The sequence below is a fragment of the Stegastes partitus genome, unplaced genomic scaffold (genome assembly GCF_000690725.1).
Source record: "Stegastes partitus isolate 25-593 unplaced genomic scaffold, Stegastes_partitus-1.0.2 Scaffold547, whole genome shotgun sequence".
NCBI lineage: Eukaryota > Metazoa > Chordata > Actinopteri > Pomacentridae > Stegastes > Stegastes partitus.
Genome location: NW_007578278.1, coordinates 255,565 through 281,854, shown reverse-complemented (window position 1 = coordinate 281,854; position 26,290 = coordinate 255,565). Strand labels below are relative to the sequence as shown.

The 26,290-nt window shown below is 39.4% G+C and overlaps 1 protein-coding gene across 1 annotated transcript in view; it reads left to right on the top strand.

Annotated features, from left to right (window-relative positions):
• slco1c1 (solute carrier organic anion transporter family, member 1C1) overlaps positions 1-26,290 on the top strand; it is a 37,421-nt gene that overhangs the window by 8,882 nt on the left and 2,249 nt on the right. The window contains exons 3-14 of the mRNA XM_008288210.1: positions 4,937-5,078; positions 9,395-9,527; positions 9,830-9,951; positions 10,046-10,192; positions 11,610-11,708; positions 14,322-14,570; positions 16,584-16,748; positions 17,578-17,773; positions 20,343-20,508; positions 21,455-21,627; positions 25,473-25,537; positions 25,786-25,903. Coding sequence (XP_008286432.1) covers positions 4,937-5,078; positions 9,395-9,527; positions 9,830-9,951; positions 10,046-10,192; positions 11,610-11,708; positions 14,322-14,570; positions 16,584-16,748; positions 17,578-17,773; positions 20,343-20,508; positions 21,455-21,627; positions 25,473-25,537; positions 25,786-25,903 — 1,775 coding nt within the window. The remainder of the gene's footprint in view (positions 1-4,936; positions 5,079-9,394; positions 9,528-9,829; positions 9,952-10,045; positions 10,193-11,609; positions 11,709-14,321; positions 14,571-16,583; positions 16,749-17,577; positions 17,774-20,342; positions 20,509-21,454; positions 21,628-25,472; positions 25,538-25,785; positions 25,904-26,290) is intronic.

Genomic DNA, 26,290 nt, shown 5'->3' with positions numbered 1-26,290 from the left:
TGTTAGTCTAAGCGTATTAGGTGGGTGACATCAAATGAGCTGAGAACAAAAGCGGGTCGCAGGTCACGAGGAGGCTTTGTCTGGATTTTCACACAGTTTTAATGTGAATCTCTTTTTAGTCATTTCATCACAATGAGGCCACTGATTATTTGGCATTCGATAGAACACCAATTAAAAGTAAAGGATAAAAATGTCACAATGGATGCCATTGTTGCAAAATCCCAAAACAAGCAGCATGGTATTCAGAAACGTTTGTGCGTTTCTTAATTTCTTTGTAAGAATGACTCACTCACTAAAGAAAAAAGAGTCACTGATGACTCTATTTTAACAGAAATGTCTTCCTTGCACTTTTTAATGAAAGCAATAGCCTTTCGTGTCACTGTTGTTTGTAATAAAACAAGGTTTATAAAGGAGGTGTCTTATTTGGAACTTTGATCGATCAGGCATGGGATTTGTCGCTGACATGTGATTCCAACCAGGACATATTTTATTTTAAAAAAGTTGGAATCAACATGTGCAATATTTTTCCCAGAGTCCAGCGGTGATAGCAATATTGGAAAAAGGAGTCTAGATACTATTGCTAATTAACTCCTTATATGTTTAACTTATTTAACGCAGGCTGCTGTTCAGCTCATCTCTGTTAAATATTCCTTGAATTTTGTCACGTAACTTCTGGTCGCAGCTGAGTCATTAATGGCTTTTCAGTTGTGCTAAGGGTTATTGAAGAATCTGATTAGAAAAAAAGTATTTATTTTGGGACCATTTTTAAATAATACATGTAGAATAAAAGGACTTTGCTGAAATGTCACAATTTTAAGGTTAGATTTGGTGAAATTTTCCAAAGTAAGTTGAAAATAAAGCCAATGATTTTTCTGTCTTTTATTGTTTTTACTGCAACTTAACTTTCAAAGCAGCAGGTTTGGAATTTAGAGGGTTAAAAGCAGTGTGGTCCTGTGGTTTCACACATTAGATGCATAAACTTATTGAGATGTGCTATCTAAATAATGCAGACATGCAAAAACATGATTTTTACAAACAAATGCCTCGAAGGGACTCCGTCACTCACGCTGGTAAAAAAAAATAAATTCAACAATTCAACATAACTGAATGACTAAACTGACTCCAGCAGAATCTTGTCAACTTGTGTCTGCCAAAACGTCATCAGCTTTAAACGTGAAACAGTTAAATGCAGCAGTGAGGCTTAATTCCCTCTGAGGGTCACTGCTGATAAAATATCTAGAGATCTGAAGGAAACCTTGAGTTTGTGAAATTTCCTCTTAAACATTCCACTGAACATCGCTTCAGAACTACAAACAAGATCTCGGTGTCAATATGAGTTTCTCACTAAATAAAATAAATCAAGCTTATTTAACAATCAGTTTGAATGACTTTCAATTTGAATGTCTCATAAAGACCATGCTGATTCACTGACAAAGTGAGTGAGGATGGGCTGGAAATAGTTTCTTTTATTTGTGGTTATTTGCTTGCATTTTGGGCAATGCACATGTGATGAGTTACTGTTCATGTCCTGCAGCCAGCGCTGGTGGTCAGCATGATCCCAACAGAGATATGTTTGAACTGATGGGTCCTCTCTCACGATTTCATGTAAATAAATGCTTGGTGCAGGGATAAGACAAGTTGTTACTCTGACCAGTACCACAAATTCTTATTGTCGTACATGTTGTTAAATATACTTAAACCTCCCCTCGAATTGTCTTTTTCCATCTTCAACTAATGGGGTTGTACCAGTAGAATAGAACAGTCTAGTCAGCTGCTTCCAATTCAGCTACCACTGAACGACCTAAGGGTCAGACTGTGGCCTAAGTGCTGATTATTTGCACTTTCTAACTAATTTTGTTGGGCTGTGTGCTGTATGTTGGTATGTATAGCTGTATAATAATCACAGTCATTGTTTTCTCTATGCTTATCACATGTCTGTAAGTTATAAAGAGGATGGGATACAGTACAAGAAGCCTGACTGGGGCAACAAATCATTACTTATTTACAAGCACTCAGGGTGAAAGACAGAGATTACAGATACTTACATGAAGGCTGCATTCTTGTTTGTCTAAACTGATCTGAGAAATCACTGGAGTGAAACAACAGTAATTTTTCTTGTTTTCTGCAAGATAAAATTGCCAAAAAAAGGACAATGTAATGATGAAGTATATTACATTGTTGCATAGGACCAAGTAATATTAAAGTGTATGTTCTATGCTGATTCAATTAGAAATAGAGAAGCATAAGGAAAATAACTTTAAGAACACACAAATCTATACAGAAGTAGAAGTAACAGAGGCAAGTCTAGAATACATCTGTTGCTTATTTAACAATAGGCAAAAACCTATTTACCAGGTCATAGTGTAATTGATCTCCATTAGTGTTATTGATGTCTAGCTGCAGTTTGTTAGCTAATGTAATTGAGTAACTGGAATTGGCATGTCCTGATTCTTATGATGTTTCTGTGTGCCAGGGTTGTCTTGTGGCTCCCGTGTGTCTGTGGGATTTGTTGGATGACCTTGTTGCATAAATAGGCATTAAGTGTATGTCTTTGTGTTCTCAGAAATATTTTGTAAAAGAAAATAAATTGAATATTAGCAAACTGGTTCAGAATCTTGACACTGTTGTTGGACGACAGATGTGCGATTTACACGCAAACATTATTCTAACTGCTTCAAGAAACAACGATCAATAAAAGTTTTGTTGACCTTGCCTTACGTTATTTCTAGTATTATTACTCTACAGTGGAGTGAAATGACTGGCATGGATAGTGCGCTGTACAGATTAGATTTTTTTGTGTGCTTTTTTAATTAGACAAGGAGAATGGCTACAGAAGATAGAAATGGATTTGTTTCAATAAATAAACGGGAATAATGAATGAATGAAATGAAAAATACTTTATTTATCCCAGAAGGGAAATTCAATTATAATAAACATGTAACTCTGGAGTGAAATACACCAGTCAGCCATTCCTGAACATGAAATTTGTTTAATGCGAACGTTGATTTAACACAGTGATTGAAATAGTTGCAAATGTCCTGACAGGTTAATACAGAAGTCTCATTGTCAGAGTTTCATTTCAAGCAGAAAGTGTATTTTATCTTTTGGAACAGTTTGTGATATGATGGGTAATTATGTAACAACTCAGTAAGTGCTGCCTTCTGGAATCAAAACACTCCAAGACATGAATGTTTTTGCTTTTAAAAAGATCAAATATATGTACAAGGAAATCTGATAATAACAGTTATTTGAATCCTTATGCAACTCATCGGGTTTTCTTGTTCAATCCAAACTCATTCATATCTTTACAAGGTCAGCACCTCAGGGCAACATCCCAACTTTCACAATTACACAAAATTCCAAGAAAGCACACAGACTGTCATTGACCTTTAAACGGTGCACAAAGACCACACAGTCCATGTTGGTATTTTTGCATTTTCCCTGTGCTTTGCATGACGCTATTAGTTTTTGAGTGTTTGGCTGGTGTGTTGGTACAGAAGTTTGTTGACAAAAACCTCCTCTCTATGCTTTTGTAACTATTAACCATGCGTAGCATTAAAACAATAGCTCGAATACGTAGTGTTCATTGAGTAGAGGCATGCAAATTAGACCAGAGAGTAGAATAACATTCTTTATAAAGAAGTGGGGAAATCAATCAAATTGTTTGTCCCGTGCAGCATGAAGAAGGCCCTGTGTGCAGTGCCGTATTTTGAGGAATGAGGATTTCTTTCCTTCTCAGTTTGTTTCTGTTACAAGATTTAAGGGACCAAAACAGGAACAATGAGAGAAAAAATAAGAATTTGTTTGTTTCGTTTTTTTTTTTCCTTTAATCAACTGCTGTCTTGTTAGATTTTTGGGGGGATCCCTTCGGGGCTCCTTTAGAGCCTCATATCTACGCTACAGAAAAAAAGCAAATGACTACTTTTATTTGTTAAGCACAACTGAGAATGAGTGGAACGTAGCACTATTAATGTGACAGTTATTATGTTGTAGGAGGATTAAAAGCAGATATTTTTGAAAACTGCCATTCAGTTTATAGCCCTCAAAGTTGTGTGGCTCGTGTAAGTAACTGACACCGTTGTACTAACTTTCTAATGTAAACATAGCAAACCTCAACACCTTCTGTCTGTTTACTTGTTGTTTCTATATCTGCTTGTGCTACTGTTCCTGACCGTGATTGGCTGCTCCCCTGTAGCGCCAAATAATTTTGCGTTTTCAAATCCAAATTGCAATCTGAAACAATGTAATTGGCAAACTACAAATGCTGCACTTTGGGATATATGTAGTGCAGTTTATCTATAACTTTACACCGCACTATAGAAGTTAGTTTCTACTGTATTCACTGTGGCCTGAATGATTACATTGTTTCCCAGAGTAAATGGGCACTGGTTTTATTTGTAATTTTTGTCTTGTTTTCAGTCAAACTCAGCCTCTTTTTGGTCTTGGAGCTGCTTAGTTAAGTGGTCTTGATTCCAGTACTAGTCATAACTCTCTCTTCTTTGTTACTTTTGAAAAACTTACATGTACCATCCTATATGACGTGAATTTGTTCTGTCTGCCACTGACGCTTACTCAGGTGTTACTGTTTCATTGTTGTTGAGTTCTTACTCTCTGACACTCTTCTCCCCTTCACTTATCTCGATTATTATTCCTGTCATAATGGTGCTTGCTAATTAGTGAATGGATTAATGATAGAGGTCCATGTATTGTAGATACCACAGTAATATCACACAAGTGCTTCTTTCTTGTCGATGTCAGTGGACAAAAAAACAGGAATATCAAATAATCAAGTAGTTTACGAAAAGGAATAATTGGGTTAAAACACTCCATTTGCTTCTTTTGAAGTTCCTTGCTTCTGTGCATATCGATGTAAAATCCTTGTCTTTTCTTTCTCTTTCCTTTATCTCATCTCACTTTTTTTTTTCCTCCCCCCCAGATGTTTCTGGTGGCTTTGTCCTTTGCCTATTTTGCAAAGGCTCTGTCAGGGAGCTACATGAAGAGTACAATAACTCAGCTGGAGAGGCGCTTTGACATCCCCAGTTACCTAATAGGTGTCATTGATGGGAGCTTCGAGATAGGTGAGTCGGCCCGCCAATCACTGCTCTTATTTTGTTGTTCTGTTTGCAGGCTGTGTGTCGTGGGCTCCCTCCCTTCTCTCTTTCTGTCTTTGGGGCGAAAAATATGAATGGGTTATCGAGATATTCAAGCTGCAGATAAAGGATTCATCTGGCTTCCGAGAAGAGGACAGAGGGCTGTGTGTGTGTGTGTGTGTGTGTGTGTGTGGTGAGTCATAATGTTGGGCAAGGACATAAGACGTGAGCCCTGAGCTCCCTTCGAGCTGTGCACAACCAGACCCCATGAATTTGTAAAATTTTGTTACGCAATAGCTATATTATCAATTTAACCTCTGCTTTCCCCCAGTAATATATATGGAAATTAGCTGGCATTTACTAATTAAGAGCAAGTTCTGGTTGCTGCTGTTGTTGCCAACTGTCTGGTTTGGTTTGTGTTACTATGCAACCCCTGTAAGTGGCCCTCTGGGATAAATAAAGTTTTTCCCCATCCTGATTTACTAGGTTTTATCTAACATGCGAATCAGCTACAAGCAGACTGACCCTGAAGGCACAAACTAAAATGTGTGTTGTGTAAGTGCATCGCATACTGCTGAGCTCTGTGTTGACATTTAACGTCAAATTCTGCTTTTTTTTCTTCTTTTTTTTCTTGCAGCGCAGGTCCAACTTTACTAGAAATATAGGTTATCTTAAGGAACCAGAATCTTTTCAATACTGCTCATTTAGAGTTTATCTGTATCAACCTAAATATCAAATCAAAAGCAAGCGATTGCGACTTAGAGAAACCAAAGATATGTGATTATAAAACTGTGCTTCAGCGCACTCACTACCTGGAAACTGGCTGAAATTTATAAATGAACTGTTTATAAAGGAAATCCCTATTAATGCTGAATTAACCCTATTCAGGACTTTCATGTTTCCATACATAGAAGGTCTTTCGGGGTTCATTGGACCTCAAGAAAGAATATGTGCAAAATATTTGTTGGTGTTCATTATAAACCTTTATACTATGTTAAATACATTTTCTGATAAGTTGATGTATTTTTGGTTCTAAATGCATGACAAATGTCCCTCTTTTTATATTTAGAAAAAAGTCCTGAATAGGGTTAAAGCCAATGTAGAGGTGTTGAGGGATGATACTGCATATGTGTAAAAAGTTGGATTAACTCTTTCAGGGTTCCAGGGAGAGCAATGTGATTAAGTGTGAGAACGGAAAAAAAAAAAATATGTAGAGTTTGTTGGGTTGAAGTATGTGGCTAAAAAGCATAAATTTGTAGAAAAAAAAAACAAAAGTGCATTCAGTTAGTAGATCTTGCTTGCAGCACTACTGTAAATGTACCACAGCCACTGTACATACGGTATGTAATCTGTGGTTCCTCTGCACAGCGGGGAGGTTTTGATGACATTCTGCAAAATGTGTTCCCGATTGTCCCCCTGACCAGTTTCTAGGACAGTTACGTAAGTCTACCCCATTCAAGTGAAGTGTCTCTTGCAGGTTATAAATCATACATAGCTTTCGGAGCGAGATCGGACCCAAAGCGATGCAGTTTTTACACGAGAAAAGTCAACATCTACTGTAAACCATTCTGCCTCCGTTCCTACGCTGTCAGACAGAAAGTTTGGCTCCACTGTGACACAATCGTTAAGAATAGTTAACATTTTCCTTCAGTGACATTATGAGTCGTGTGAGTGTGACTGTGTGGGTGACCTTGTTGGGTATCTGCCACATGGGGAAAGGTGACGATGACACCTTAGGCGCAGCCAAAGCTGAATACCTTGATTCTCTCTACCTCCATCGCCTGTAAAAGCTGCTTCTTTCATGTGGCCTTGGCAACAAGCCTTTTCTATAGGACTGTTGCCAGGGTAACATAGAGGCAGAGCAGGGCAGCGTGAAGAGGAAAGAAAAAGGAAAAGGAAAGAGACAAGAAAGGAGAAACAGAATGAAGAAGAAGACAAAGGGGGAGAATAATGAAGAGAAAGGAGCATGGAGAGTGGTAATGATAGATGCTGATCTTTACGAAGGTCACGACAGCAAGATGAGACCAGAAGATTGGATCCATGTATGAATATGACGTCTGTGACTCATTCTTAGCATGTAATTTGCACATACTGTGTATCATAATCACAAAAAAGTTAGAACAAGTAACAAAAACTAAGTTACTGCATGAGCAAAACACAGTGAAATAGGCTTAAAGGAAGCAGACAGCCACTGTACTGGTAGCGACCAACACTGTAATTATCTTGTAGAATACTACGTCAGATATAAGCACGTTTCCTGCAGCCACACATAAAGGTTAAAAACACACATTTACAAATCATTACTGACATTTCTCAGAGCTGTCTGTCTGTTTGTCACGCACTCATTCATGTGATGACCGCTGCATGACTGCTTTATGTCATTCCATCAAAGGAACCTGTACAATAACAAAAGGTCAGATAGCATGACTTAAGCTTATCTCCCATCTCATTTACAACAGATTTCCTATGCGTCACTGATCATGGACAAAAAGAGGTGCCGGCCAAAAAATTCCACCTGGCATTGTTTCATTTTTATGCTGTGTTTCCTACCACATCCCGGAGACAGTAAAAATCAAGACACAGCATGTTCTTTTATGAGCATACTATGAGCATACACATGAGTGTGCGGTAGCTGTCAGTTTTCATCTTTTCACTTGAAAATTTAATGCATAAGTCATCTCAGACTGGCACGTGACAATGTCGGGGATGCAGTGTACAATAGCTATTTTGCTGGCTAAGGCATATAGGGAAATTGGCTTATTAAGATCCGATTGGAATGGTAGGATTTTTTATTATTAGGGTCCGAGCACTTCAGTACGTAGGACCCTATTGGAACTGCTATATCATTATTTCTTTGTCACAAAGAAACACATTTTTCAGGTCCAAAACGTACTTGAAAACTCACAAAATTTGGCAAAAGATGGACGTAGCTACTGTGACGTCACCCGTTGGTTTCTGCACTGAAAAAATTAAGCCAGGGTTTTGCTACTTCCTGGTTGACATCTTGGATTTTTGGAGTCAGTGACGCAAAAATCATCGGAGGGGGGCGGAGCCATAGGAGCAGCGATTGGTCAGATGGATTGAGAGGCAGGCCCTCTCTGCCCGCCCACATTTACTGCCTTCTGCTCGCTTGAATTGTCGCTGCCGACTGTCAATCAAGCCAGCCACGCCCCTTTTCCCCCAAATTTTTGACAATTTTTTAAAAATTCAGTATTGATTTATTTTCAGATTGGCCACCTGATCTCTGGATTTGACCATGAAAACTAATAAGAAAAAAACCCTGAGCTGTAGGAATGCAGTATTTCGTGATCTGTGATCACCCAACAGGAAATGCACCATGTTGGAAAAACAGCGATCATGCCGGGCCATTTTCGTTCAAAAATGGCCATTTTTGGCCATTTTCAAAATCTATCTCCTCCTAGGGGGTGCATTGCACACACCTGAAATTTGGACAGCTCAAACTACAGGACGTGGTGATTAAAAGTTATCAAAACGCTCCGCAGATGAGGCCCGGTTTGGAAATGGCGGCCCGTGCAATTTTGCTCAATGGCCATTTTGTCCATTTTCGCTGTGTTTTTCGCATTCAACAGAGTCCTGTCAGAAGGCCGATTCACCTACAGCTACAAGATTCGGTGGGCACATGTACCAGCTCAGGACGCACAAAAAAGTCAATCAGCACCAAGTCCTTAACCCAACAGGAAGTCCGCCATTTTGAAAAAACTTGGTGACAATTTTGCCAAAACGGCATAAAATGCCAGAACACGAGGTGTGCTGTGTAACTGGCCTGTATGTGCCAAGCATTACACGCATGCTCCGAGTCTCAGCCAGACCTCGTTTCCGCCATAGTAAATACGCATGCCGCCATGGTTCGCCACTAGGCCGCATGTGCTTTGATCTGCCCCAAACTCGACACACCGGCTCAGAGTTACACCCGCAACACCCCGACGTGGGTGAACACATATGGCGAGAACCCGTCAAATGCCACTTGTGGCTTTAATTTGTTCTTGCTTTTCATTTGCATTTCTGTGTCCTGTTTAGCTGCAGAAAGTAAAAAAAAAAAAAGCTCCTTCACTTCACATTTTACAATTTTTCGAATCCACCTCTCATCTACTGACATGAAAAATAAATACTTGCCAGCATGCAAAGCCACAGCCGAATACAGCACAGTCACAAGGAAGCTGTGAAAATCAAATGTAATGACTCAACTGACCATTTGCTCCACCTCCTGTCCTTCCTTCATGCAGGTGGGGCGAACAGTTCAGTGGCTTTCTAAATCAATGATATTTCTGGCTCCATCCTCCCAGGTAACTTGCTGGTGATAGCTTTCGTCAGTTACTTCGGGGCCAAGCTCCACAGGCCAAAGATCATTGCAGTGGGTTGTATATTGATGTCCATTGGCACCTTTATCATCGCTCTGCCACACTTCATCATTGGACGGTAAGTAAAAAGAGCCAAAGGTAGGCAGATACTAATATGTTTACTGTATAAATACATTTTAAAAATCCAGTGAAGAGTCCATATTTTTCATTTTATTGTGTATACAGGGTGAAAATATGGCCATTATTTTTCTGTACATGCTTCATTACGTCAACTAACATACTGGAGCACAGTTAGTGGCCCTTTACTTTCATGCTCCTTCATAAAAGCTCCTTCCCGTACAGTGTGAAGCTTACAACTAAGTGAAATGAGGATTTTCTCTCTGTCCCTCAGGGTTTGAACTATTTGTATTTTATGCGCAGCTATGAATATGAAACCTCGGTGCGTCGGGTTGTGAACTCAACCCTGAACCCGTCTCCATGTCCGGTGGGCTCACCAGCAGACCGGACACAAGATGGTAAACTGCTTCAAGTGCCAGCCGCAGGTGAGTGCATTAAAAAATAAAAAATAAATAAATGTGTAAACAAGCAAGGAAATGTCCGATTGCACTCTTTACCTTTCCATATCGATCCCTCCAGGTTGCGAAAGCGAGTCCAACCTGTCTATGTGGATCTATGTCCTCCTTGGAAATGTCTTGCGGGGGATTGGAGAGACACCTGTTCAGCCGCTGGGAATCTCTTATATAGATGATTTTGCTACCGAGGAAAATGCCGCACTATATGTTGGTAAGAAAAAACATCACCCAGTGATAGATATAAATGAAAAAAACAATTACTTTATCTTTAATATTCTACGCACATGGTCAACAAAGTGACCATGAAAAGTACATTTCAAAGCAGCTTTAGGAAAAGCACATTTCTGGTATATTTTGTTTTTACAGCTTCTATTTTCAACATAGGCTTTATTAGATTTGATATGAAGTTAATGGTTCCTATATGCAAGTTTGCTAGACTCACTTAAATAACATGAAGGTCTAAGGTCGGGCCGGGGAAATTTACTGCTATTAAAAATGTCAAGCAGCAATTACTCTCTGTGAATATCCTATAATGACTTTGTTTCTATGTCAACCAGGGGAGCGTGTGCGTCAGATATAGAAACACTGTGATCAGGCCGAAAACTGTGTAGTTTCATAAACCCTCAGTTCGGTTTGTTTTGGTATCCTCACATGGCACCGAGCCAGGGCCAGCAGGCAGCTGAGCCAACTCTCACAGCCTACCAAGTGGCTGAAAGAAACAGGGCCTAAAACAGAGCGTTTCAGATAGAGGGTGAGAAAAGGTGCGACCATATGAGAATGATAGTGTCTTTTTGTGAGCATAAAGCACGTGAACATATTCTAGCAGACTCCAGAAGAAATTGTTATTTCAAACCTCTAAACGTGCATAATGCGGGCTCTTTAAGGTTTAGGACAAATGTTACAATACCAAAACACCACAGAACAGCTGAATTCCCCTCACACTGACGCAACTTAGACAATATCTTCCATTCATTATCTGAATCAGCCTCCTCATCCAACTTAATCATTTCATGAACTGAAGGACCATGGAGTACCATCTTTTCAAGATTTTTATGCCAGGGAACAAATGCTGGCAGCGAGGCTGCTGATGCTGATTAAGGACTGACAAAAAATTGTTTAAGTTTTGTGAAGCGGAAACATTTCTTTTTTTGCATCCTTTGAAATCTCCCCCCAAAAAATCTGTGGTGGCAAATCCCCGATTTTCAAAAGCATTCTCCAAATTAAAGAGTCACATGATTGTGCGGGTATTTTTAGGGTAGCCTAAAAGTTATTTACAAAAAAAAAAATAGCCATCAGGCATGTAACAGTTAACACAGGCGTCTTCAGTAGCTCACAATAGTGCCATGCTTGCAGAAAGATCTGCCATGTGCTGCGGTGGTGTTTTCCTCAAACATGAGCAAGACAATAAATCTGTAGTGTGAATAGAACATGCTTTCTCAGCAAGCCTTTTATAAAACAAATTAGTGTTTAAAATAAGTTCTGCATGTTTGTAATGCATGTAGTTAAACCAATATGTGTGTAAAATCTGTGATAAAATATCTTTGAAGTGCTCTGTACTGTTCATATCACAGCAGAGATTGCTAACTAGTCTGTATGTTGTGTGTCTCTTTGGATTTATCAAATCCTAGGTTGTGTGCAGACCATTTCAGTGGTTGGCCCTGTGTTTGGTTACCTGCTAGGCTCCCTTTGTGCCAAAATCTACGTGGACATTGGATTTGTAAAAATGGGTGAGTTTAAACACATCTGTATGTATTGCAAGGCCCGACTATTAGATGCATTTGCAAACTGTCTAGACGCATTTGTTATCATTAACCATCCTGGAGTCACAGAGAATTTATCTGAGTGGATCTGGAAAACATTTGCTCGGGAGCATTTATGTGGCCATACATAACCTTACATCGTATGGCAGCCTCTCCATCTTGCTAAACTGCTTTAGACTCGTTCCATAGAGAAATGGCTTGCACAGAATAAATTGAAGAAACCTTTCATACATTCAAGTTTCCCATACGTACTCTGGTCAAATATAGCATTCTGTTTGTTCATATCGCCATAAGGAATTTTAGTCTACGTTTTTGTGGTTCAGCAGTAATGACACCATGACAGCTGATAGGAGGTGGTTGATAAATATACAGTTAATTGTGACCTCTGGGTATCAATTGAACTTACGAATAGGAAGCTCTTTCTTCAGACAATGTGTTTAGTAAGGCCAACATTTCATAACACAAGGCCAAAAAAGAAGACATTTATCAAAGCTACATATGGTTTTAGAGTCCTGGGGCCAGATGCACAAATGTACATTGATTCTATATGTACACTCATAACTACAGTGTGTGTATGCAGCACGGAAAGACAGACCTGCTTCTGTTATATAAATCTAAGTCATTGTGGGAACATATGCACATGTCTGACTCCCACTTCCACAGTTCAACGGATGAATAAATGGGACATTTCCGTGAGAAGAAAGGTAAAGAAATGCAGTTTAACTGACTGTCCAACATTAGTGCAGCTGTTAAATATTGAGTGGTGCCATTTATAGCACCTGTATCATCAATTTATCACACATGTTCGTAAATCCTCACTATAGTGACAGCTCAAACATCAGTATTAAACACCAAAAAGATGACCAATCAGTGTAATAAAGTGCATACACTGCATTGCAAAAGCAGGTTTTAAAATATATATATATATAAATGATGTATAGAGGGCTGCATAGATTTCAGGTATAAAAACCCAATCAAGGAAACTGGCTAATTGAAAAACCAAACCACGCAATGCTTACTATAGGTTTCCCATCCTACATTTAATCTCTTTCACCTGCAGCTCGCCCTAGAAAACTGTGTACACACCTGGTCTGAAGTATGCATGGAGTGTGCACATTCTCACCATACATTATTCTTTTAGACTAAACATGAGTTAATGTGTGTACAGTCTTTTTCTGCATATACATTTGTATATACATCTGGCTCCAGGAGTTGTGCATGCTGGTGCACTGTCACACTATCAGAAGTTGAATACAGCGGAGCCATTGTTAAGGCTATTAGCAATACTGTTCTTAAAATACTGGTTGAAATGTCTGCTGTAAAAATAAAAAGCCTTTTCATTCATAAAACTGAGGTAGGATGTTATCAGATGCAGCAACAAGTGGATCGCAGTCGGAGCGTGCACAATTCAAGACTCAGAACAGGTGTGCAGCATTAGCATCAATTAGCTGATTAATGAGGGCAACGGAGGGAAAAGGAGGACACCAATCAAATAGAGTGCAACGGGAAGAAGGAGGGGGAATAAAAGACTGAAAAAAGGTAGCAAGCTACAGAGGAGAGACAGAAAAGTAGAAAAAATTAGAGAATAGTGATGGCAAGGATGGTAAACAGGAACAGGGACAACAAAGTCTTTCTTCTGCACTTGATTTCATTTCATGCTTAGTCTCAGAAAGAACTTTAGTTTGTTTGTTTTTCCTAAAATGTATCCATCCATTATCTATACACCGCTTAATCCTCACTAGGGTCGCGGGGGGGCTGGAGTCTATCCCAGCTGACTTAGGGCGAAGGCAGGGGACACCCTGGACAGGTCACCAGTCTATCACAGGGCTACACTTAGAGACAGACAACCAAGCACACTCACATTCACACCTACAGACAATTTAGAATCACCAATTAACCTCAACATGTTTTTGGACTGTGTGGGAGGAAGCCAGAGAACCCGGAGAGAACCCACGCTGCACGGGGAGAACATGTAAACTCCACTCAGAAAGATCCTGGTGCCCCCACCGGGACGCGAACCGGCAACCTTCTTGCTGCGAGGCAACAGTGCTACCAACTGCACCACCTTGCAGCCCCCCTAAAATGTGTATTACACCAAATATATTTTGATTACGTTAGATGGACAAATCCTCTCAAACTCTCTGAGGGCCAATTAATAAAACCGAAGCAGGAGAAAACAACCACTAACTAGACTAAGAAAACTTACCATTGAAACAAATGACCAGTTTTAACACACACACGGTGACTTCTTAGGTGGACTACAAAAACTACTTCTACAAAACTCTTTGAAACTACGAGGGTGAGAAGCAGAAATCAGAAGTTCATGCAATGGTAGGACCAACTACACTGTGTTGTTCTGCTGTTATGCCTGGATGACAAAGTGTACATACTCAGTGCTTCATCATTACATCCAGTCAAGTAAAAAGACTTCAAGAAAGCCTGTAGACTAAAGTATGCAAAAACAGCATGCATATCTCACGATGGAACTATTCAGCTAAACCATGCTGCATGTGTTAGACATTAAGCCACTAATATGTGCATTACTTACTGTACCTTTCCCCTCCTGTACTCCCAACATAGAAACCATCACCATTACTCCAGCAGACGCCCGCTGGGTAGGGGCCTGGTGGCTGGGCTACCTCATTGCTGGGGTCATCACCCTGCTCTCTGCCATCCCCTTCTGGTTCCTGCCCCGCTCTCTACCCACGTCCGGGCCCCGGGTGCCAGAGAAGTGCACGCCAGAGCAGACGAGTTTCATTAAAGAGTCTCCGCTTCTGAAGCACAAATATCCAGCAGACGAACATACTAGTTTTATAGAGATGGCCAAAGGTAAGGACGGATATGGAAGTCTGCAGTGGTTTAAGAATAAAGTCTGAAGTTTTGGATTTTTTTTTTACTTGTCAGAGCTGGACAACTATATTTCCTGGATGCCTTTCTCAGTGATGATAAAACATTTATTCTTTTGTAGGATTTAGGTGGTTTTTCAGATCCCTTTAATAATCGCTGTAGTTGTCGGATTTTCAACTTTCCCACAGTCCCTGAACTACTCATTAGTGATGTGCTGTTCTGTTGGGATACTTAACCAAACATCAGCTTAAAATTGTGATATTTCATCAAAGTCGCCTTATTCTGCAATGTCTCATTCAAGAAGTTGGCAAAAGTAAACCGTTTGCACAAACCAGATTCTGTAAAAAAAATCAATAAATCTGCGAGAAACCATTAGTACCTGAGCTGTAACCAACAGTTACATAACACAAGTTTTGACTTTTTGTGGCTGACTTGCAGGCTGTGAAATGGTATGTGAATGCGAATAGGAACATATCTGTAGTCTGTAGAACTTTTTTTCAGTGTTGGTTACACCTTTGGGCTCTTGGAAAACTGTTGTCCAAGTATGAAAACAGATTAAAAATGTAAATAGTAAAATATTTGTAGTATGTCGAACTTTTCCACATTGATTACACATTTAGACTCTTAGAAAATTCTTGTACATGTTGACTTGAGATTTTATTTTATTTTTTTAACATTTTTGTGAAACAAACAAGAAGACATGAGTTGTGTCTACGTCTAGGCATGGTTGTGTTGTGAGGTGCAGGACTTGGATTGCAGGGAAAAGGTGAATAAAAAATGTAACAGGAGCAAAAAAAAAAAAAAAAAAAACACCCAGAAACTTGGTTGGAGCTCAGGGGGTTAAATAAGGATGAGATCGTAAGACAAGAGACGAATCCATTACGACAGGTACAAACAGACGCTGAGTGATTCATGATCTTGAATTTAAATTGGCGGAGGGTTACCAAAGAATTAATTTTATGGCGCTTTGTAAAGAGTTCCAGGTGGTTGGAGCATAAAAACTAAAAGCAGATCTTCCAAACTCAGAACAAAATTGAGGTACATGGAATGAAAGGCTATCATTAGACACAGCGTGATATAGCCTAAAGCACTGGTTTAGTGTAGGATGTAGGGCTGCATAGATAAACAACAACATATGGCTTTCACATCTTTCAGATAGAGAAGACTACCAAACTTTCTCATACAAGATGCAATGCTGAGTGCTATGAACAGAAATAAACCAGAGGGCAGAATGATAAACAACATCCAAGGGCTTGAGAGTGGAGGCAGAGGCAGGTCTATAAATCACCATAATCTGAAACAGAGTGAAAAACAACTTCAGCAGTGTTTTTCCTACAAAACACTGAAGAGTTAGTTGTATTTCTACACACACAAAAAAAAAAGTTTTTGTTGTGAATATTGACGGATCGAATATTTAATCATTGTAAAGTCCCTATATGGAGAAATTAAAATGCTGTAGAATGAAATACAACAACATGAAAATGTCTAAAAAGATTTACACATCAGGTCTTTAAAATGGAAATTTTCTTTCTTTTCTCTTTTGACAACAACAACTTCAAGGTACCCTGCAGAGTTTTCTTGGAACAAAAAGTTTCCTCACCACTGTGCGTATGCTGTGAAACATGTTGAAGTTGAATGTTTGATGTTTCAATCCAGATTTTAAATCATGCGTTATTTATATTCCATTTATCGCTGCCTTTATTTGTGCATTGCCATCTTTCTTGGCGTGTTAGATCCATGTGTGCACTCACGCCGCATATAAAATAGAAAAACATGTTAAAATATTGCTTCACAGCATTCCCAGTGAGCTAAAACTCCACAGGATATCTTAAAGCAACAGCTTTCTCTACATATATTAGCTTGATTTTGTCACAAGGCGGCTTCACTGCAAAGAAATCATTAGAAATCATTACAGTCAGCAGTCACTGTTACGTAGAATTATTGCATATTTTCAGTCAGCCGTCTGTCTCAACTAAGATTTTTATCCCTCTGTAGACTTTTTTCCAACCCTGCGAACTCTGCTGGCGCACCCAGTGTACCTGATCTACTTGTGTGTGACAATCATCCAGCTGAACTCCCTCATTGGCATGGTCACCTACAAGCCCAAGTACATTGAGCAACACTTCAGGCAGTCTGCATCAAAGGCCAACTTCCTGATGGGTATGGGACATTCTTCATGAATATTGCACTGTGCTATATAAATTATTTGCATATTACAGCTGAAAAAAATCATAGTGAAACAGAACCGGGCAAGGCTTTTCTGCTTGGTTCATATTTCATAGGAGTAAAAACTGCTCGAATTAACTCTACTGTCATGTATGTACACAACGTAACATTGCAAGATTTACTCATTTGAAATGTTTATAATTATAGTTTTACAGGGTTTTCTTTACATTTAGCATTTCCTCATTGTTTTTGTACTTGTTGAATTAGGCTGATACAGACCCACAGAGAGAGGATATTGTTAAAGAAAGGAGAATTGGGTTAGCTATATTCTCATTCAACCCACTCACTGCCGCAGCTGCAGAGGCAGAAGCTTTGTGAATATGTGGCTCTGCACATGAGGTAAAATATCTAATGAAGCTTGTAGCATAAAATGAAAATATCTGAATTCATGCAGTCTTATCAAGGGAGATGGCTGCGCTGACCAGACTGGATGCATATGAAAGAGAATGCAATATTAGTGACCAGAGCTAAAGACATGGGTATAGATAAAAGACCATGTCTTCATACTGATGTTACATGAAGGTATAAGGAAAAAAATGTTTAAAGCAGTGCTCTTTTTTGATCATGGCAACTTGGAACTTGTGTAGCCTTATTTTTCCTCTGGAAGTCTCTCAGTACTTAACTTCAATGCAGCATGAGCAAGCATGAAAAAGACATCAAGCTATGATGCAGTAATAAAACGTATTGTCCAACTTTGATCAAGCTTTTTAAGCAACGTAAATCAATACTGATCACGCGTTGTGCTGTTTCTGTTTATTTTCAGGAGTGATCAATATCCCCGCTGTGGCACTGGGGATGTTCTCCGGAGGTTTGCTGATGAAGAGGCTGAAGCTGAACATCATGGGAGCAGCCAGGTTTGCCTTCGGCACCTCTCTGATTGGTTACATCCTGTCACTGTTCTTCTTCGCAATGAGCTGTGAGAACGCCAAGGTGGCCGGGGTGACGCTTTCGTATAACAGGTGAGTCACAGATAGTGGTGTGTTTGGGGACCACACATCACGTGGACCACTGACTATAGTCTGGAATGCAGATATTTGTTATTCTGAATCCACTAAACATAGTACAGTTGGTAATCTGCCAGTCAGATGAGTAGTCACTGTGGTGTTAGTGTCGTTCGTGAGTTTATACCGGGATATATTCATGTACATGTGGATAGCAATAAAAACAAAATGCATTTAGGTTTGTAACATGAATGAAGTAGAGAGTTCAATGGCTTTGATGTGCAGTAATGGCCCAAGGTCCTTCGAATGGTGTTCCTAAGAGCTTCAGTCACAGGCAACTGGAATTCTCTTCTTGTCTCTTGAATGTGTTTCACCTCTTATCCAAGAAACTTCCCAAAGTCCCAGATTTATACTGTCACCCCCAATGTACATGACTAATAACCCGTTAACAACCCATGACTCACATTCGTTGAAGTGTGAATGGTTGCGAAACTGCCAGCTCAAGGATGACTTAAGACGTCAATGGTGGTGAAACTTTCTGGAGAGAGACCTCAAGATGGAATTATAACCACTTGATAGTTGGTGTCAAAGTCCCCCTCCTCTGTTTAGAGATGGTTGTTCCAGATTAACAGGGATGGTTTCCTTCAGTTCTCTCTCAAATCGTCTGTCCAGAATGTGAACATTGCCGTCCTCAAATGATTGCTCCTCATCTTTTAGATGTAGGTGGACTGCTGAGTCTTGTCCTGAGGAATTGGTTCCCCATGTTGAGCCATGTGCTTATACATCTGTTGTTTAGTCTCCTCTATATACAGCTCTGTGTAGTCCTTGCATCATCTGAGTACATTTACACTGTTAGAATGTCAGCTTGTGTCTTGATGTTTTATCTACAGGGTGAACCAGTTTTTGTCTGAGAGTGTTACTGGGTCAGAAATGCACTAATATGTTGTGTTTGGAGAGAATCCCTATTAGTTTCTCAGACACATCAGCTACATATGGGATCTTCGGGGCAGTAATAGGCCATTAACCATGTGAGTTGGGTGTCAAAATGTATATCTGGGACTCCCCATTACTCAGAATTAAAGAAGCCTCTTGGATGAGATGAGAAACATCTTCAAGAACCAAAAGGAAAAGTCTAGTTGCTTTTTACTGAAGCTGGTTGGATTAACATGGCCCAGATTACTGAGAAACTACATGGATCACTTTTGACAAAAATCAGTTCAAGAGTGAGAATGTAGACTTGTGTCAAGGCAGAACTGTCACCGAATGAGTATCGATTTCCATGGTTGCTACACATAAAAGAACAGCACGAGAAGTGCCATGAAACAAGCAGGAACATGCAGACTGGTGCTAAACATAGTCTGCAACCCGAAGGTGATCACAGCCCACACAGGAAAAATATTACAGACTAACCAAAAAAAAAAAAAAATCATCCTTTGGGTGTGCCCAGTGCACCGCAGTCTTAAAACTGAGAAGCAGCAGATACTGAAGTGACACTGCAGACAAAGAAATGAAAACCACTGGCAGCTCAGTGTGTAACTTGTGAACGTGCTGAAGCTTGCACACACATTTGAAACCCAACACTGCATGTGGTTAATAAAATAATCACGTTTACCTCAGAAATAAACCAACATTATCCTGCCACTGACAATTAAAAAACAGTTGTCAAAAAAAATTAGAGTTTGCCAGCATCACTTCTTTAAAGCAGCAATATTTGATATTCTTACAATAGTGTATCAAATGACAGTGTTGCTTATGTTAATCGATCCTCAGAGAATCTGCAGCTGCTCTTTGCTTTATGAAGCCTTTGAGCTCATTGTATAGCATTCTGGCCTGCAGTTTCCCTTTCACTGCTCCCACAGCGTTGTTTTCAGATGCTGTTAGAACAGTTAGCGAGTAGCCAGTAAACATTAGCAGGTAAAGACCCACATTTTCTCCTAAGGAGCTGGTAAAGACCAAAAACAAGACCAAAACGACTTAAATGCCCCAGTGGGCCAGAAACATGATTCTAAATGAATGATGCTGTTTGCTCCCCAAAAAAGTCCCAAACAATCAGTTACTGCATGTTTAACTTGTTAAAGATAATAATATTCATATTAAAAGAGAATATTATCTCTAAAGGTAAATTATCTTTTTGTGTTCCACCAAATAGTTTAAATTTAACACAGTTTCTGCTGTTTCTGTTTCTTCATTGCATGATACTTATTTTCTTAAAGCATTAGATGCATGCTAAGGATTTAGAAGTATGATTTTGTAATAAGGGTTGTTGCTAATTTAGATCAAATCTAATTTAAGGGATATTGGTCTCTGAGTTGCACTTGAAGAGCTCATTTGCAAAAACAGATAACTCCATTTTTGCAGATTTTCAGAAAACGTTGTTGTTGTTTGCTTGAGATAATATCAATCAAACTAAAGTTGAGTGAATCTGACTCAGCAGAAATGACCTGACAAAAATGGAGATAACTTAAGTTTGATTGATAGTGTCTCAGGTAGACGACGGAAAAGTGGGTTTTCTGAAGGTTTGTGAAGATGGAGTTATCTGTTTTTGCAAATGAACTCTTCACGTCTTTTTTTGCTCTCTTTCCTCCAGCTTGGATAAGATATCATACGATAAACACTCAGTGTTCACAGCCTGCAACTCAGACTGCTTTTGCTCGCCGAGTGACTGGGACCCCGTCTGCGGAGAGAACGGCATCACATATGTTTCTCCTTGTCTTGCTGGCTGCACCACCTCTGCTGGCTCAGGGAAAAACACGGTACGTTGACAAAGGACTCAACCTATGTAAAATACTGCACATAGGAAATTAAATGGAAATGATGGCGGTAAAAACCTTAGTAGTGCGTTGGCTGCAGCAGAACTTAAAACAGTTTTGCTTGCCAAGTATATATAGCGCAATGTTGGCTGGCTCAGAGAAATAACACATGCCCACAGCTGAGCTTATGTTAAACATATGCTGAGCTTGAGCTGCACACTGTTGTTACCACGCAGGTCTGTTGATGTTAACTTCACTGCATGATCCATGGTGCATCTTAAAAAAAAAGCATAACTGATAAACGACGACACAGAGCCACCTGTTCATATCTGTGTACTCATTTATTCTCCGTTGTGATGAAGGGGGATGAAGGGGATGACGTTTCTACCACATTTACCATCAAACAGAGCTCAGTCTTTGTTGGAATTTCTGTAACATGCGATAAACGCTGTGAACGTCAGACTTAGCCAAAACTGAAGTGCTTTTTGTATCACTTCATCATGACTCTTTCAATTGTTGGAACAATCTCAGATGTAGGCAGTAAATCAGAGGACCGGGCTGGGTGGGGCTTTATTTTACACATGATTGGCCTCTATTTTTTTTTAAAAAGGTTATTGCTGATGGCAATTCATAGCAATGTGTGAACAAAAATTGAATATCGACATCGGTAATATCGGTTATCGGCGATATCAGGAATCTTAATGTCGGTACTGGCCAGAAGTTTTAACATCGTGCATCAATACTAACATTGTTTACATTTCATGGTTTGCTGCAGCATTATATGGTTTCTGTAACTTCCTGACTCACTGAAAATAAAGACAGCACAGACCAAACCACTGCACATTTCCACTTGTATATTCGTATAAAGTTTGTATTGCTGTGTATATATATATGTGTCTGTGTCCTGCTATACGTGGTCATGTGTGTGTGACTATGCATGTCTCTCCAGGTCTTCTCTAACTGTAGCTGTGTCGGTGTGGCTGGTAACTTTACGGCCAGTACAGGTCAGTGCCCTCAAAAGGACGACTGTGACAGGATGTTCCCGTACTTCTTGGCTCTCTCTGTCATCACCTCCTTTATCATCTCTCTTGGGGGGACACCAGGCTACATGCTTCTCATCAGGTTAGATTTAAACTTCAAAGAATATAATGAAAAAGGACTTTGAAGTAAATAAATGGCCTTCTTTTTTTTTTTTTTTTACACAGATATAAAGGGTCATTATGGCATGAAAGTTCCCATTGTTTTACATTTCAGGTCATATTTTCATGGCTGGCCTGGGAATTTGCTTTGCACGTCTGTGTGGTACTTTGGTCCAAACACATGTGGGAGGTTTATTCCAATGTGTAGCATAGCACAACTTTTTGATGGGAAATATAGGGATATTTAAAATAAATTTGAAAGTAGAAAATAAAAAATAAAAACATTTACAAAAACTGAAAAAAACGTCAATCAGCATGTGCAACATTTTATTGAAGTGCCCACAGGTGTTATTGATACTGAAAAATATGGCAACTCTACATACTACAGATGTTTTACTACTGACATTTCAAATTAGTTTATATACTTGTCGCCTATTTGGTTTGTGTAAACAAAACTCAACAGTTCAAAGAGTTAAACTAAAAAGTCCCTGAATTTTTGTCATGTGCTGAAATGTTAATGACTTCACAGTTGTACCAAGAAGCAATGAAGTTTTTGTTTTCTGATTACAGAATCTGGTTAGAAGCAGTGATATCAGCAGTGTAGAAGTTTTAACCCTATTCAGGACTTTGATGTTGCCATATGTAGAAGGTCTTTCAGGGTCCACTGGACCCCAAGAAAGAATATGTGCAAAATATTTGTCGGTATTCATTATAGACTTTTATATGATGTTAAATACATTTTCTGATAAGTTGACATATTTTTTGTTCCAAATGCACAACAAATGTCCCTCTTTATATATATATATTTTAAAAAATCTTCAAAAAAAAAAAAAAACAATACCTGTCACCTCAACCAAATGCCCTGGGGTCCAAAAGACCCCAAAGGCCCTGAATAGGGTTAAATGAGACATGTAGAATTGAACTATTTTATTGAAATATCACGATTTCAAGCTTATATTAAATCATTTTCCCTATGAAGTGGCATATCACAGATGAAAGTTCAGCAGATTTAGAAAGTTGAATCCGATTGTTCTTTCTGCTATTACAGTTTCTGGCTCAGATAAATGGTGTGGTTTTGGTAATAATCTTTAAAAAGAAAAAAAGAAAAAAGAAAAAGAAAAAAAGACGACTTGCCTTTCAAACCTGCTGGTAGGTGCTCAGCCAGAGAGCACAGCCTTTACACATGACTTCTGACTGGTATGTTTTAGTCTGTATTCTGTTGTTGATGTGTCCTGTGTGTTATTCCCTCCTGTCCAACCTTCTGTTTAGCAAAGTGAGAGTGTCTTAAGTAAGATAATCATTTAGGACATGAGATACTGCAATCATTATTAGTCATCATTGTACAGATTAAATAAAGACAACACTGCTTGCTTTTGGCTGCTGAGGCCTTTTACTATTGACAATATGTGTAACTATGATTGGCACAGCTTTTTTCAGAACAATGAGACCACTAATGTGACTGGTTACAAGTGACATCTACACTGTCCCTGTGAAAAACACCTACGACTGTGCATTTGTGGTATATGCTATCATGCATGGTAACATGTGACATGTATAAGTTTACAACTGATGCACCTTCAATTCCAGCATAGGTGATTTACACCCTTTGGAACTGTGGTAATTGTCCTGAAGCCTTTTTACAGTCAAAAAATGTTGATAAGTGGCATTCCGATTAGTAGGATTCTTATTTTGTTGTGGTTTCTGAGTTAGCCCTTCAGTGCCGTGGTCAGATTCTGTTAGATTAGTTCTAAAATTTGCCGCTTCGATTCAGGTACATGTATTTGTTTTTCACGACTTTGCGCTGGGTTGTTTACTTTCCACTGCTTTTCGTAGAACTTGTCCACCGGATCTTCTCATTTACAGGAATCATGGGATGTGATTTTTTTTTTTTTTTTGTATCTTAAGCTTTAAAGTAGTCAGGGACAATGATTTGAGCCGTTTATAGCCAACTTACTACGATTGGCAACGGTTCCATGTTTGTGTGGGCCTTTGTCTGTGTGATCCACGTATAAACAGTGGCTTTGTCAAACAGTGAAAAAAAAACAGTCTGTTGAGATGGTTAGTTGAGGATCACGGAAATTCTTTAAGGTGAATCTCTGATGTGCTGCCAGAAAGTGAGTTTAAGAAGACTGTCGTGAGCAGCTGCGAAGGGAAAAAGAGCTGCTGCTGCTGCTGCCCTGTTGACCCGGCTGATCTTGCAGTGAGAGCACATTTCCTGACAGTAACTGACAACAATGATATGTTCCTGAGAAGACTGGTAATTAGCTATGATAACACGTATCAGCTTCTACAAAGCACATCCTGCTCAGTTAAACCCTACCTGGAATTCAGCATGCTGAGCAGCAGGTATTTTAAGAGATCCGCTGTCCAAAATTACATTATGGCTTTTAGTTAAGGTGTGAACTCTGTGAGAAGCTGTCGCGGAGTGCTAACTTTGTTTAAACTGAATCGATGAGGTGTGTCACGAGTGGCACTAAATGATGTTGGGGGTTGAAACGGTGAACTCATCCTTCATTTATTTGTGATGATTACTACCTCTTCTCACACAAAAGAAGTAGGTCGTGACACTCTGCTGTGTCTCTCCCACTCGTTTTTTTTTTCTCAGAGGAGATTGTGTGACACTTTTGTAATCTTTTGTAACTGCACTGGTGAAAGGTAGTGAAATAGAGTGTCAAATTAGTATGACAGACATGCAGCTTTGTGAGTGCAGTATGTACAAGCCCTGACATATTGAAAATCAACACAAGTGATGGAGGAACATTTTGCTCACCAGCAAGAGACTGGCTGTTCTGTGCTCTGATTCAATTTAAATCCTTTTTTTTTTTTTAGAAATTATTGTCATTGAGGGTATTATATTCTCAAGGGGAACAGTCAAATAGAGAGGTAATAGTATAAATCTAATAATCCTTGTGACTGTAGTCTGAAGCACCTCTGAGTGGCTAATCATCTGAATTAACTCCGGGCATTTCATCTGTTCATCTTGGATTCAGTCTTTCCTGACAGCTGGATTAGAAGGCCCCACTTGATCATACAGAGAATCCCTCTACATGCTATATTGGAGTTTTCCAGGCAGCTGCTGAGTGTTCATGACCTTGTGAACAGACACACAACCAGCCTGACTCATGTACACACAATAATTATGTTTTAAAGAAAAAAAATGAAAGATTTTGTTAATAAAATACAGATATTTAGGGTTTTACTGCTTTGGAATACGTGCAGTTTACATGCTGCCCTGCCCCAAAAATCATGTGTTGTGAACTAGTTGTAGCTCTTTCTGTACCACAGCAGCCTCTGCTGGTGGATTTTCTGCTCTACATAGAGACATAAAAAGACCTTCCATAGATAGCATGAGCACACTTTTTTTCCCTGTTTAGCTCTCCCTTTATCTCAATCTATATATTGATGTTTTTTTTAATCAAAGAGATTGAATTAAAAGAGGGTTTTACACCCACTCATTAAACAAACACATTCAAGATCCCCTAAAGCTGTGTCAGCTGATCCTGTTGGAATGCTATGGCCTGACAGGAAAGAAACCACTCTGTGTTTTACTGTACTGTCTGTTTTAATGTCTGCACAGTCGTTTCACTCTGTTGATTTACTGATTGATGTCATTCTAAGATGGTTAGGACTGGCTTAAGGAAATTATAACATTCCTCATTAATCTTCTGGCACATCCATTGTTTTTACTTTGTACACTGGTTTCTCTTTTCTAAGGAGCAAGAAAAGCAACTTGGTTTACTGACCTCTGTGCTTTGAACATAGCTGACATTTTCTAACCACTTTCTGATGATATTTCCTGATAAATGTCTGCAATCTTTCTCTGTGCAGGTGCATTAAACCCCAGCTGAAATCTTTGGCCCTGGGTTTCCACGCTTTGGCAACGCGCACTCTCGGTAAGTCGCCTTCTAAACCCATCCCCTAGCTGGCATGTCTAAGTCACTTAAAATAAAATATGTTACTCTCGGTTTTAAATCTGCTTGAAAACCACTGCAACGGTTTTTGTTTTTTTTCTTCCAAAATGCATCTTTGCCAAAGTGTCAGAGTTTGAGCCAGGTGTTTACTCTGACTGCTCTGAACAGTGTTGCCAGAATCTGTCAGTTGTAGGAGACGTGACTGTGAAAATATGTTTGTGCTCCTGCAGCGGGGATCCCTGCACCCATCTACTTTGGAGCAATCATTGACACCACATGTCTAAAATGGGGTCAGAAGAGGTGTGGAGGTATAGGAGCCTGTAGGATCTACAACACCACGGCCTACAGGTAACACTGGCATAATACTGCTTTTATGTGGTCGCTTTATATTTTATGTAAAACCTGAAACAAGCTTGATGCAAAAATGTTTGGCACTTTTGTCCCAATCTGTTATTTTTGAAAGCTAAGTAATTACAATTAATAGAAAAACTACATATCCAGCCGCAGACTGTCAGACTCTTTGTTTTTGAAATGTTTCCGATAAGCCTATAAAAAAAGATGCCATGTCTGCAACAATGGTATATTCAACTTCAAAGCTTGGTCCACCAAGTGTTAGAATATACTGCGTGGGTTTTCACACTGTGTGGGCGACTCTAGTGGCTGTGACAATTAAGACAGCTATAAACACACCTACTGCCCAAATGCCATAATGTCCTCAAACATCATCCCTCTTCC